Source organism: Suncus etruscus, chromosome 2 (genome assembly GCF_024139225.1).
Source record: "Suncus etruscus isolate mSunEtr1 chromosome 2, mSunEtr1.pri.cur, whole genome shotgun sequence".
In the NCBI taxonomy this organism is placed as follows: domain Eukaryota; kingdom Metazoa; phylum Chordata; class Mammalia; order Eulipotyphla; family Soricidae; genus Suncus; species Suncus etruscus.
Window position 1 is genome coordinate 121,012,038 of NC_064849.1, and position 14,056 is coordinate 121,026,093.

Here is a 14,056-nt window from a genome sequence, read left to right on the forward strand (position 1 = left end):
TATTGTTTTAAATAGCTAGTATTTTAAATATGAGCTGTGTGTCAATTACCATTGTACAACTGTACTTAATACTGTGCATTGTGAATAAAAATATTTGAAATGTCACTATGAATGGCTTAGTTATTTTAACTCATTGAAAATTAATTTTTTAAAAGCCAAAATGTATTATTATGTAGGATTAATTAGTGAAATCTATAATTTTTCATGATAAAATGTGTTGGTATTTCTTTGCAGTTAGCTTCTGAAGTTTATAATTTTGCCTGCTCTCTGTGGAATCACCATACAGACACATTTCTTCAGCATGTTTCTTCTGGCAATGAAGCTGCAGTTTTGAGTTCACTAGAACGAACCTCTGCTATCACTGAAAGGTACGATTAAGGCTCAATATGTTCATTTTTGGCATACCTCAGAATAGTCACCAAATACTCTTCTGTGAGAATAGCTCTTTTCACCATATATAGGAAAGCACACCATAGTTTAAATTTTTTAAGTTGTATTCAGATGACTGAGTCTCAGGGCTCTGAGAATATTTCTTTCAAGTGCTTCTACTATTTTTTTTTAACTTCTGCATTTCTGTTGTGCACCCATACCCATATATTTGCTAAGCTAACTATTCTAAAGCCAGGGTCCTAAGGTTTAGTTAAATACCATTTTCTCTCTTCAGATCCCTGAGAACTGAAGTATCCATCATTTTTATTTATACCTTAAACTCATGGAATTTAGAAGGAGCTTAATGGGGTGCTAGTTTGACCTGTGCTTTTCTGTGATTTATTTGTAGGTATTCCTTTTTTTTTTTTTTTTTTTTTTTTTTTATTTTTGGTTTTTGGGTCACACTGTGGCACTCAGAGGTTACTCTGGCTCTGCACTCAGAAACTGTTCCTGGTGGGGCAGGAGAGATAACATGGAGGTAAGCGTTTGCCTTGTATGCAGAAGGATGGTGGTTTCGAATCCCGGCATCTCATTATGGCTCCCCTGAGCCTGCAAGGAGTGATTTATGACATAGAGCAGGAGTAACCCCTGAACGTTGCCGGGTGTGGCCCAAAAACCAAAAAACAAAAAACCAAAAAAAAAAAAAAAAAAAAAAAAAAAAGAAAGAAAGAAAGAAAGAAAGAAAGAAATCGCTCCTGGCAGGCACAGGGAACCATAATGGGATGCCAGGATTCAAATCAGAGTTCTTCTGGGGTTGGTCGAATGCAAGGCAAGAGCCCCAATGCTGTTCTATCTCCCCTGGCCCCTGTACGCATGTCCCCTTAAGCCTAAATTTCCATTTCACCTTCCTTGAGCCTGAGTTGCTTCTATTTATAAATGAATTCTGCATTTTCTTTTATTTTAAATCATAGCTTTCATTTTTTCTTTTTAGTTTGTCTAAAGTTAGTACACTTTAAATTTTGTTTATTTTAGTTTGATCTCAAACTGACTTTTATTTATCTTTTATTATAACTAATTTAACATCGTGATATATTCATAAATCATTTTTATAAGCAAATCGTACTCAGTACTTTAAAATGCCACCAAATCCCCTTGATTCGCTCTAGTATGTCACTCAACTTTTTTTTTTTTTTGGCCACACACCGGGCGGTGCTCAGGGGTTACTCCTGGCTGTCTGCTCAGAAATTGCTCCTGGCAGGCATGGGGGACCATACGGGACACTGGGATTCGAACCAACCCTCTTTAGTTCTGGATCGACTGCTTGCGAGGCACACACCACTGTGCTATCTCTCCGGGCCGTCACTCAACTTTTAATGAGGCAATCAGTGTCTGTTTAAACTTCTAACTGCCAAGCACATTTTGGTGAATCTTGTGGAGTGATGGTTGAATGATTAAGAACTGTTGGCAAGTAAAATCCATTCAACAGGTTGTTTATACAAATTGTGTGGAGATAAATTTTGTCAATATCCCTGAGGAAGAAAGTAAAAAGTCTTAGGAATGTTTATTCCAAAGGAATTAAGGGAACTAATATGAGAAGAAACTCATGCTGTTCATGCTGCCATTATCTTTGTCATTAATGAATTGTATTGACTTTCATGTATTATAGTACTGAATTCTTCATTAACCCTATGATGTGAAACTTAATAACCTAACCACATGTTTCGGATAAGGACATTTGAAAAAGTAACCTAAAATAACTTAGATAATGACGGTTAAATTTAAGTTTGACTTCAAATCTAATTGTTTGCCCCCATGGATATACCAATTTATTCATAACATGATGCTTACCATGAACTACTACTATATTCAACTTCAGATTTTATAATAAAAATTAATTTTATGGGGCCAGAGTGGTGGCAGAAATGGTAGGCATTTGCCTTGCATGTGCTAACTAAAACCATGGTTAAATCCCCCGGTGTCCCATATTGTCCCCCAAGCCAAGATCAGCTCTGAGAGTATAGCCCAGGAGTAACCCCTGAGTGTCACTAGGTATGGTCCCAAAACTAAAAAAAAATAAAAATAAAAAAATTCATTTTATGTTTCTTTTAGGTGATGATTTATTTTAATTAATAATAGCCTAAAATAAAATGAAGTTTTTATTTATTTATTTTAAATGAATGTGTTTTATTGCAAAAGAAAACCTGACCAAGAACAGATCTCAGAATGAAGCTTTTATGACACTATTGAGTCATAAAGGTTCATGAAATAGTTTAAACTTTTATCACTTAATCTGAGAAAGTAGTTAGCAAAAAAAATAATAAAGTGCATTTTAGAAACATGTAGTTGATAGGTGAAAGTACCTGCTTTTGAGTTACAAAAATTTGGCTGTTATTTAAATATTCTATTCAGTAACCCTGATCAGTAATGATCAGGGGTTATATTTTATTTAAAGTCCCATGATTTAAAAGGGATTATTTTTAAGCCTTTTAAACAAAAGGTTTAAAGGATATTAACTATAAACCTTAACAAGACTTTTTGATTCTGAGTTTTTAAGATTATGATTTTAATAGGATAAAATATAAGCTACAAATAAAGCTTGATTTTACCTTTCAGTGCTACGTAAATTAACTGTTAATGGATTTCTGGACCCTCATAAAAATATGGAAGTAATGGTAAGTGAGAAATAATTAATTTATTCTTCTGATTTTGGGGAACTGGTAAATACTAATAGATGTTTTATAGCATATTTTTCACATTTGTAATGCATTTAAAAGTTTTTAGTAAGTTCTGATCTTTTTTTTATTTTTAGCCATTCTGTATAAGTTATACTGTATATGTGGTTATACATACTTTATATATTTCTTTCCTTCCATCTGTTACATCAAAGCAACTATTGTGTGAAGAGGAAATTGGCTTAGGGTGGATTTCAAGAAGTCTTATATACACAGTGGGATCTGGCTAGTGAGCACAGTGGGCTGTGCACATGTTATGCATTCAAGAGTCCTGGCTTGGATCCCTGGTACCACATTGTCCCTGCTACCCAGAGTACCTGTAGCATAGAGGTGGGAGTAATTCTTGTATACTTAAGGTGTGACCAAAAACAAAATAAAACAAAATAACCCAAAATCCCCAGAAAAATAACAAAAAGCCTTTTTATCTTGAGAGTACCAGTTTTATTTTGAATTACAGTAAACAGCTATAAATGGAAATGTTTTTTATGACATTGCCATGTACATTATATTTAGCTTCTTGATTTTTTTTTTTTTTGCTTTTATATATTTATTTTGGATTCCTAAGCAGTGATTAGGCAAACTGGGGTTTAACCAGTTGATATTTTGTGTGGTGCCACTTAGACCCATTTGAGCTTTGGTGGTGCTAGAGGTAAGGCATCTGCCTTGCAAGCACTAGCCTAGGACGGACTGGGGTTCAATCCCTCGGCATCCCATAGGGTTCCCCAAGCCAGGAGCGATTTCTGAGTGCATAGCCAGGAGTAATCCCTGAGCGTCAAAAGGGTATAGTCCAAAAATACAAAACCAAAAAAATAGAAATTGTTCCTGCCAGGCTTGGGGGACCATATAGAATGCCAATCAAATTCGGGCCCTTCCTGGTTGGCAGTGTGTAAGGCAAACTCTCTACTGCTGTGCTATTACTCTGGGCCACCCACTTCCTTATATTTTATAAAATTTTTAGTGTACTAGTATTCAAGCAAGGATCGTTTGGATACAGAAGATATTTGTTGACGCTTGTTATCTCTGAAAGCTATTGTGTTCATTTCTTGAGATTAAGCACCTTTGCTTTATATAATTTGTGCCATAAATTCATTTATTGAGTATTAACATTCTGTCATGTATTGCTTCTGGATTCTGGAAAATTATTAGCAATAAACAGTTGAAGTTCTCTTTCTCAGGGAATTTGCATTCTACCAGGAGAAGCCATAGACAAAAGTACCGGTATTGTAGTTATAAAGACTGAAGAGAAATTGGACACTAAAGAAAATAGATTGTATAATGAATATTCTTATTTTTTTGATATTTTTAAAGCAGTATTAATGGTTGAAATGAGACAGTAAAGTGATCAAATACATTTTTCTTATTACTTAGTCTTTCTAAAGAAAAACCTTTTTTTTAAATTTAACTCTCTTAGGTGAAGTATTACTTTTTTAGTATCCTTAAAGAGTAAAAAGAATTATTTATATCAGAATAAATTGAGACTCCTAAAAACTTTTTTTCTAGGGATTTTTACATGGAATATTTGAACGACTAAAACAGTTTCTGGAATGCAGTAAGTATTTGAATCACAGTAGCTTTTACTATAGAATTCTTTTCATTAAAAAAAAAAAAAAAAAAAAAAGAATTCTTTTCATTAGTACTTTCCTGCTCTGCACCTGCAAGATTTGGAAGAGGGCAAGATCTTGCTTCTAGATAAAATCTCTGACTTAAATTGGAACTAAATTTTTTCTTTTAGATCTTTCGTGAGTATTGGCTCCTCTTTGTGAAAAGTAAATTGTGTGTGTGTGTGTGTGTGTGTGTGTGTGTGTGTTTGCTCCTTTTAATTTTGGACTGTTGTCTCTGTTCTATGTAGAATCCACAATGGCCCTATGCTTAAAAAAATACAAAATGTTCAAATTGTTAAGACGTAGAGACTGCTTTTTCTAGACTATTTAAATTATCTACTTTATATAAATGTCTCTCTCCCTTCCTTCCTCCCTCACTGATTCTTTCCTCTTCCCTCCCTCCTTTCCTTTTCTTTATCCCTTCCTCCCTCCATTATTCCCCCTCTCTTGCTTTTGTTTATTCCTGCTAATGTGTGCTCCTAGGACCATGTAGTATATAGGATATCAAACTAGGGTCAGCTGCATGCAAGGCAAGTGCCAAGTGCCTTGACTCCTGTACTATCTATCTCCTAACCCTAAATGAAACTTTTATTGCATAAATCCCATGTTTCTCACTCCACACTGGCTTACTTTTGGGTTCCTTTGTAATCCACTATTTCATATAAGAAAATTTAGGGTTCAAAAGCTATGTAGTACTGTGTGTAGGTTGCTTGCCTTGCACATAGCCAACCAGGGTTGATTACCTGGCATCCTTTATGGTACCCCAAGTTCCTTCTGGGTTAATCTCTGAGATCTGAGTCAAGAGTAAACTCAGATCACTTTGTGGTGTGACCCAAAAATCAATTTACTCTCTTCTCTTCTATATGTGAATCATACACTTATTCATTGTTATGCATGTGTTTAAGAAGTAAACTACCCTTGAGGAGTACTTTCCTGTTGTATAATTCTGTATTATTGTTATGTAAATCAGTTCAATTTAGTAAATTGGGAGGAGAGGTAGAAAGGACTTTAGCACAGCAAGCTAAATAAGGTAGCTCATCTGATGCTAGTTTTTCTAAAATATCTCATTTTTCTTTTTTTTCTTTTTTTGGCCACACCCATTTGACGCTCAGGGGTTACTCCTGGCTATGCGCTCAGAAGTCGCTCCTGGCTTGGGAGACCATATGGGACGCCGATCGAACCGCGGTCCATCCTCGGCTAGCGCAGGCAAGGCAGACACCTTACCGTCTAGCGCCACCGGCCCGCCCCCAATATCTCATTTTTCTTTGGCCATCTCCATCAGGGACCCAGAGGAGAAGGGAAGAAGAATGAGAGCATGAGACAGAAGATAAAGTGTTTGATTAAAGAACAGATTAGTTCTTAGTATTATGAATAGGCAAAATATTGATAATGTCAGAAGAAAATTATCAGAAGAAAATTGTTAGAAGGCATAAGAAAAATTATAATGCTTCTCATTTAATAGTTGCTTTTTGCAGTTTGGAAGTATTTTAGCTGATTTAGATTTTATAGATGTGATTCATGGAAAAGTATTTTACTTTCAAATGGGCTATTTGTGTTTTTGGCTTAACTTTGTAAAATTAGACACTTTTACTATATTACTTTATTGCTGTCTTATAAATGCAAATATTAGTATTGCTTTTAAAAACAATTACTTGTGTTTAAAATTAGATATGCATAGTATTAATTCGTAACATGATTTGTGACTATTATTTTTATAATAGTTTGGCACTGCATGATTATAAGCTTATGGAAATTGAAGTTGTACTAATATTTAAAATGTTTTTAACAGGTAGAAATATACCTGCAGATAACATATGTAGGGATAGACTGGAGAAGACCATCATCCTTTTTACTAAAGTGGTAAGTTTCTTCTTTTTTATTTTTAGATTATATGTTTATTTTATGTGAAATAAACTGGACTTATTTGGGTTTTTTGTTTGTTTTGGGCCATACTAGGAGATGCTCAGGGGTTACTCCTGGTTTTGCACTCAGGAATAACTCCTGGCAGGGATTTAAGGTTGACCTCATGCAAATCACCCAGTCCCATTAACTTATTTAGTAAGGAAAATTTTACAAGTATGTGTTTTTACTTTAGTGTAAAGCAGTGCTTTTTAAATAGTGGGGGTGGCGCCCCCCATGGGGGTCGCGAGGCTGTGTAAAGGGGGCCGCGTTTGACCTCTGCAAACACTGTTATAACAAGCTAAGCCCCACGTTTAATGTCTCTGTATGTCTCTGGAGCTGAGAGTTGCTGTGTCCTGCTTCAAACCCCGCTTTGAAAAGCTATGCATCGCAAAACTTGCTCATTGTAGCTATTAATCCAGACATCAACTCTGATTAAAATATCAGCTCAAATTTTTATTATTATTATTTTGTTTTTGGGCCACACCTGATGGTGCTCAAGGGTTACTCTTGGCTGTCTGCTCAGAAATAACTCCTGGCAGGCACGGGGGACCATATGGGACACCGGGATTTGAACCAACCACCTTTGGTCCTGGATCAGCTGCTTGCAACGCAAACACCGCTGTGCTATCTCTCTGGGCCTCAAATTATTTTTTATATTTTTTGTTTTGCGGGGGGGGGGCAGAAAATGTTTCTTCTTTCTGGGGGGCATGACAAAATAATTGAGAAGCACTGGTCTAAAGTAAGTTATCACTATGCCCATCCCATTCCGAAAATATCCTATATTGATTCTGTTTTAAATAGTGAAGAGAGTTAACAGTTTTATCTTGTTAACAGTCTTGTTTTCTATTTTGAAGGAAGAAGTTATTTTTGTTTTGTTTGTTTTATTTTGTTTGTTTTGGTGCCATTCCCTGTACTTCTCTGGGTTTACTCCTGGCTCTGAGTTCAAAATCATTTCTGGTGACTTGGGGGGAACCCACCAAATGGGTACCAGGGATCGATCCCAGGCTGACTGCATGCTAGACAGATGCTTTATCTGCTGTACTATGCTTCAGTCCCTAAAAGAAGTTTTCAGTTATTTTATTATTGAGTATAATATTAGTGATGGGTTCATAGTGTGGCCTTTAAATACTGAGGTATGTCCTTTCTATCTGCATTTCTTATAACATCTTATCTTTTACACACTCAAACTTGGTGTCATTTATATATAGTTTTCAAGTTAAAAATTAAATCTGTTGGGGCTGCAGAGATAGCACAGTGGTAAGGCGTTTGCCGTAGATGCAGAAGGATGGTGGTTCGAATCCCGGCATCCAATATGGTCCGAACCTGCTAGGAGCGATTTCTGAGTGTAGAGCCAGGAGCAACCCCTGAGCACTGCCGGGTGTGACTCAAAAACCAAAAAAAAAAAAAAAAAAAAAAAAGAAAATTAAATCGGTTTTGTATCTTGTACTAGAGATAACAGAAAGTTCTTTCTTGCTATGAGATATAATATGTAATCCACATTATGTGAATCATACTGATTCCCAAGAAGTATTAAATATATTTTGCATGTAAAACTATAGCTACACATACTTCCGCCTAAGTTTAAACTTGTTAGGTGTTTATTAGCAGAGAGTCACAGTGTAAGATGTGTTTTCATATGATTATCTTCCTATATGGATTTGGAGAAAATACATGAAATTTTTTCTCTTTATAGCTTTTGGACTTCTTGGATCAGCATCCCTTTTCATTTACTCCTCTAATTCAGAGATCATTAGAATTTTCTGTAAGCTATGTATTTACGGAAGTTGGTGAAGGTGTTACATTTGAACGATTCATTGTCCAGTGCATGAATCTTATTAAGATGATAGTCAAAAATTATGCTTATAAACCATCCAAAAATTTTGAAGGTAAGTGCTTCATTTGTAGTCTTAATACAGTTTTTAAAATTCTTTATTTTTATCTAAGGATACAGACATTTTTAATGTAAAATTTGAAGTTTGTATATTTAAACATTAAAAATTGTTTTTGGCACTTGAACTAAGATGAAAGAGTTTTTATAGGGAATGTGAGCTATTTGGACCATTCGTGTTTTTAGTAAACAGTCTTTCGTCACAAATAGAGGCGTTGATATCCTGGGACTTGAAGAATCATGTTCTGTGATGACAACTGCAGTTCATTCTATATTTTATTGTACGATTTATTCTGGGGCCCAAATAATAATATAGTGGGTGGGACTTTTGCTTTGTATGCAGCCAATTAGTGTTTGATCCCTAGCACCCAGTATTGTTTCCAGTTCTGCCAGTAGTGCTAAGCACTTTTAAATCTGGCCTAAAAAAATTATTTTACTCTGACTATATATATAATATATATATGTGTGTGTGTGTATACATAGATATATAATGTAAGGTTGATTCTGGAAGGTTGATTATCTGTTTATTATCTTGTTTATTATCTGAAGTTATTTATTTACATGTCTGCTGAGATGAATAAAGAAGTCTCATAGGAGAAAAATAAGTGAAGCACTTGATGGTATGATAATACAGTCTATAATGTATATAATGTACAGTTATAGTGGTCAGATAAAGTAATACTGACATATATCATATGAGTATGATAAGAAAGTATCTTGAATTCTTCAGAGTAAAAGTAAAAAGTTTATAAGCAAGTTTATTGTTTACTGAAATTTATTTAAATTTAAATAATTCCAATTTGGTTCAAATGTTTAATTAACTAAAAATTTTTTTTTAGATAGTAGTCCAGAAACTCTTGAAGCTCATAAAATTAAGATGGCATTCTTTACATATCCTACTTTGACTGAGATATGTAGAAGATTGGTATCTCATTATTTTCTCTTAACTGAAGAAGAACTGACAATGTGGGAAGAGGACCCTGAAAGCTTTAGTAAGAATTTAAGTTTTCATCTTTAGCAAATATTCTTTCCCCTTTAATTATTATAATTACCTGATTTATAGGGATAATACCATTGTATTTTAATGGTGCTTTGTTTGATTTTGGTTTTTGGGCCATACCCGATGGTGTTTAGGACTATTCCTGGCATAATGCTCAGAAATTGCTCCTGCATTGCTGATTAAGTTACCTATTTAGAGTTTACCCAATAGCATCAGTGAGTATGTTAACTGACCTTGAGGCCACTTGATGTGCTGAGGGCCAAGTGGTGTAGGAGATTGAATTGGGGTCCTACATATATGAAGCATGCTTCCTTAGGTACTGTGCTATTTCTCTGGCTCCTTGAGATGTTTTTTGAGTTTTTTTGTTTGTTGGTTTTGGTCAACATCTAGCTTTGTTCAGGGCTTATTTCTGGATGTGCACTCAGGAATCATTCCTGGCAGGACTCTAGGGGCCATATGCAGTGCTAGGGATCCAACTTAGGTCACTGCATGCAAGGCAAGCATATTACCAGCTGCATTCTCTCTGATGCAGGATTTTATTATTATATTTTTAATAAATTCACATGGGCTATGAGATGGTTTAAAGGATGAGAGCACATGATTTGCATGCTGGAACACTGGATTTGACATAGCTTCCTCTACAGCCTGCTTGGAGCCATTTTCTGAGCCCTGAGATGGGAGTAGCCATAAGGCACCACTCATTGTAGCCCAGAAACCAAAACCAAACAAAGACAATTTATAAAAATACTATTCTTATACTATTTAAAATTATAGCTTTCCCAACTAAAACTTGAAACCCTACTATTGCATTTCTGGGTAGTATCACTTGTTAATATTTTTAATTGCAGCAGCGGAAGAAACAGGAGGAGATTCTTGGAAATATAGCTTGAGGGTAAGTACTGATGGAAAAAAGAATTGCTAGGGAAAACCTTAGTGGGTCTGTACTCAATGGAAAGAAAGCAATCTATTAAAATATTTCAAGTATTAATAGACAACTGTTTATATTTGCAGGAATTTATATTTTAGAGGAAGCACGTATATTGTGAACTTAGAACTGAAAAAGATATTATTCAGGAGGTTGGAATGTATAGCAGGTAGGGCACTTGCTTTGCACCAGGCCGACCTGGATTCAATCCTCAGTATGGCATATGGTACTTTGAAAACTTCTAGGAAAAATTTCTTTCTTTTTTTTTTTTTTCAGGAGATACCAGCTTTATTCAGTGGATAAGGCTGAAGAATCCCCTAAAAAATCTGAGAGTTAGGAGTAACCCTGAACATCACTGGATGTGGCACCAAAACAAAACAAAGCAAAACAATTTTATTCATTAACTGGATTCAGATACTATATTCTTTTTTCTTTTCTTTTTCTATTTTTTTGCAGTTAATGATTGAAAATGATTGTTGTTACACAAGAAAGAAATTATCACTAGTAAAAACTGACAATTTTTTGCTAGAATGATCTTTCTTAAATTTTCCAATATTTTTAAAGGTTATTTTGATGCTATTTCTCTGTCACCAAGTGTGATTCTTCGCAAGCTCTACATTACTTTACTCTTTCTGTTTATTTTATTCTTTGTTTTTGTTGTTATTTTGAGCCATACCAGGTGGTATTCAGAGCTTATTTTTGGCTCTGATCACTCTTGGCTGGCTATGGAATGTCAAGGATTGAACCAGCATCAATTGTGTGCAAGGCATGCTCCCTACATGCTATAATCCTGCTTCAGCTTCTTATTTTATTATTTCTTGTGATGCTAGGCACTGAATTCAGGACCTCCCACCTTTCTTACTTCTACCACTGTAAAATGATTGGAATAGTAAAAAGCATCTAGGAAATGCTTTTTATTTATTTATTTATTTCCATGCTAGGAAATGCATTTTAAACATATATTTATTGATATGACCAGCATTTGAGGAATATTTAATCAAATGTGATCTTTAAGAAGTAAAAAAAGACGTGTATTTTATTTTATTGTTATTTATCATTGTTAATTTATTTTATTGTTTATTTTATTATTTTATTTAGGGACACACTTGTCAGTGCTCTCAGGGCTTATTCTTGGGTCTGTGGTCAAATATTACTCCTGTTGGGCTCAGGGGATAAGGTCTGGAGATCGAACCTAGGTTGGCTGCTTGCAGGGCAGGTGTCCTGCCTGTTATACTATCACTCCAGGCCCCCTACCCCCTTTTGGTTTTTGGTTTTTGGGTCACATCTGGTGGCACTCAAGGGTTACTCCTGGCTCTGCTCAGAAATCGCTCCTGGCAGTCATGGATGGGTTGACATGAGATGTATTCGAACCAAAGTCTTCCTGGATCGGCTGCATGGAAGGCAAATGCCCTACTGCTGTGCTATCTTTGGCCCCCACTCTAGCACTACTAAGGAAAATTTTAAACACTTTAAAAAGTAGAATAAGGGGACCGGAGAGATAGCACAGTGGCGTTTGCCTTGCAAGCAGCCGATCCAGAACCTAAGGTGGTTAGTTCGAATCCCAGCGTCCCATATGGTCCCCCGTGCCTGCCAGGAGCTATTTCTGAGCAGATAGCCAGGAGTAACCCCTGAGCACCGCTGGGTGTGGCCCAAAAACCAAAAACCAAAAAAAAAAAAAAAAAAAAAGTAGAATAAGGGAGCCGGAGATTACACAGCAGTAGGACATTTGCCTTGCATGCAGCTGACCTGGACGTGTTTCTGGTTCGATTCCCGGTATCCCGTATGCTAGGGATATCCTAGCCTACTAGGGGCAATTTCTGAGTGCAGACCAAGGAGAGACCCCTGAGCACTGCTGGGTGTGGCCCAAAAACCAATCAATTAATAAAGAAATAAGTATTAAAAAAAGGTAGAATAAATGTGGCACTGAGTGATATAGCACAGCAAGTAGAGAGTTTGCCTTGTATGTGACCGACCCAGGTTTGATCCCCAGCATCCCATATGGTCTCCCGAGCACTGTCAGGAGTGATTTTTGAGTATAGAGCCAGGAGTAACCCCTGAGTGCTGCTGGGTATGGCCCCAAAACAAAATCAAAGGAAAAAAAAAAACAATAAATGATAATGTAACCATATTTCCAAATACATTGTCAGTCTTTTCTCATCCCCACCTGGGGTGATTTTGATGCAAATATCTGAATATTTCTCAAATGACATACTATTTCATATATATTTTAATATTTTTATTATATACATGGATAATATCATATTTGAGAGAAAATAACTTAATTAGTTTATTATGATCCTTAAATGTAGTGATTCAACACTTTATGGAACCAAAAGCAATCATTGTTTTTATTGTTGCTATGCTGTTTTCCGCTTATTTTTGTATATTTTGTATATTTTTGTATATTTAATGATATACTACTAATTGCATTGTCTCTTCTTGTAGCCCTAACATATAATAACATTTACATTCATAAAAACCAGTATTATCTCAAAAAAAGTCAAAGAAATGCTTCTCTGTGATGAACTCTACATATGTATTGCTGTTGCTTCTTATGTCTGTCATTGCTAAAGAAATATATAATAATTCCTGGACAGCTAGTCATTTATGGTATTACATCTATAAATGAGTGTGGATTCAGAATACTTTTTAAAAAATGCATAGAATGCTTAAAATATTATTTCTTCTTAACTTTGTTCTGAATACATAATACCAAATGATTGGAATAGTAAAATAAACTTTATTTTGAATTACTATAATTTTATTTTTCTGTATGTTTTTTAATAATAGTAGTAGCTTATATTAAGAGAGGTAGGGTGATTGCCTTGCTTACAAATTGACCTGGGTGTAATCCCTGTCATACTTATATGGTCCCTAAGCCCAACAGGAGTAATCCCTGAGCACAGAGCCAAGGGGAAGCACTGGAATACCTCTAGTTGTGGCCCAAAAACCAAAAAGAAACTTAAAAATAATATTTCTAAGAAATAAATCGATAATTAGAAATACGTTTAGAATTTTAGGACTACATATACTTTGCTTTTGTAGAGTTAGTATGATCTGCCATTGTTTTTTTTTTATTACAAATTTGTTTTTTTTTTCCCTCATTCAGCCATGTACTGAAGTACTATTTATAGATATATTCCATGAATATAATCAAACCCTTACTCCTGTACTTCTCGAAATGATGCAAACACTTCAAGGTGAAGTATATTTCGTATTACTTTGACTAATCTAATTTTTTAAGTTAAAAAAGTTTATGTACCTATTATATATATTATGCATTATTTCTTCATTTTTTTGTTTTATTGTTTGTTTTTGAGTCCAGTGGCGCTCAGGAGTTAATCTGGTTCTACACTCAGAAATCCTTTCTGGCAGGCTTGGGGACCATGTGGGATGCTGGGATTCGAACCTGCTGTTTGGTTGCATGCAAGGCATATGCCCTACCGCTGTGCTATCTCTCCGGCCCCTAGTATGCATTACTTCTTAAACCATATAATAGGAATTTATGAAGCACCAAATGTGCTATTTTCTGTATGGGTGACCTTTTGGGTAGAGAACAAGAAGAGAGGCAATCTTTGATTGTAATACATTTTGCTGTGGTAAGCTAGCAGCAGCAGCAAAATAGTAGACAGCCAGATA

At 35.3% G+C, this 14,056-nt stretch overlaps 1 protein-coding gene across 1 annotated transcript in view; it reads left to right on the plus strand.

The window, feature by feature from the left end:
- The window catches only part of IPO11 (importin 11), a 192,584-nt gene that overhangs the window by 43,565 nt on the left and 134,963 nt on the right, over positions 1-14,056 (plus strand). Inside the window, 9 exon segments of the mRNA XM_049768835.1 lie at positions 235-351; positions 353-368; positions 2,983-3,041; positions 4,602-4,650; positions 6,492-6,562; positions 8,298-8,490; positions 9,332-9,484; positions 10,341-10,384; positions 13,527-13,617. Of these exon segments, the coding sequence (XP_049624792.1) occupies positions 235-351; positions 353-368; positions 2,983-3,041; positions 4,602-4,650; positions 6,492-6,562; positions 8,298-8,490; positions 9,332-9,484; positions 10,341-10,384; positions 13,527-13,617 (793 nt within the window).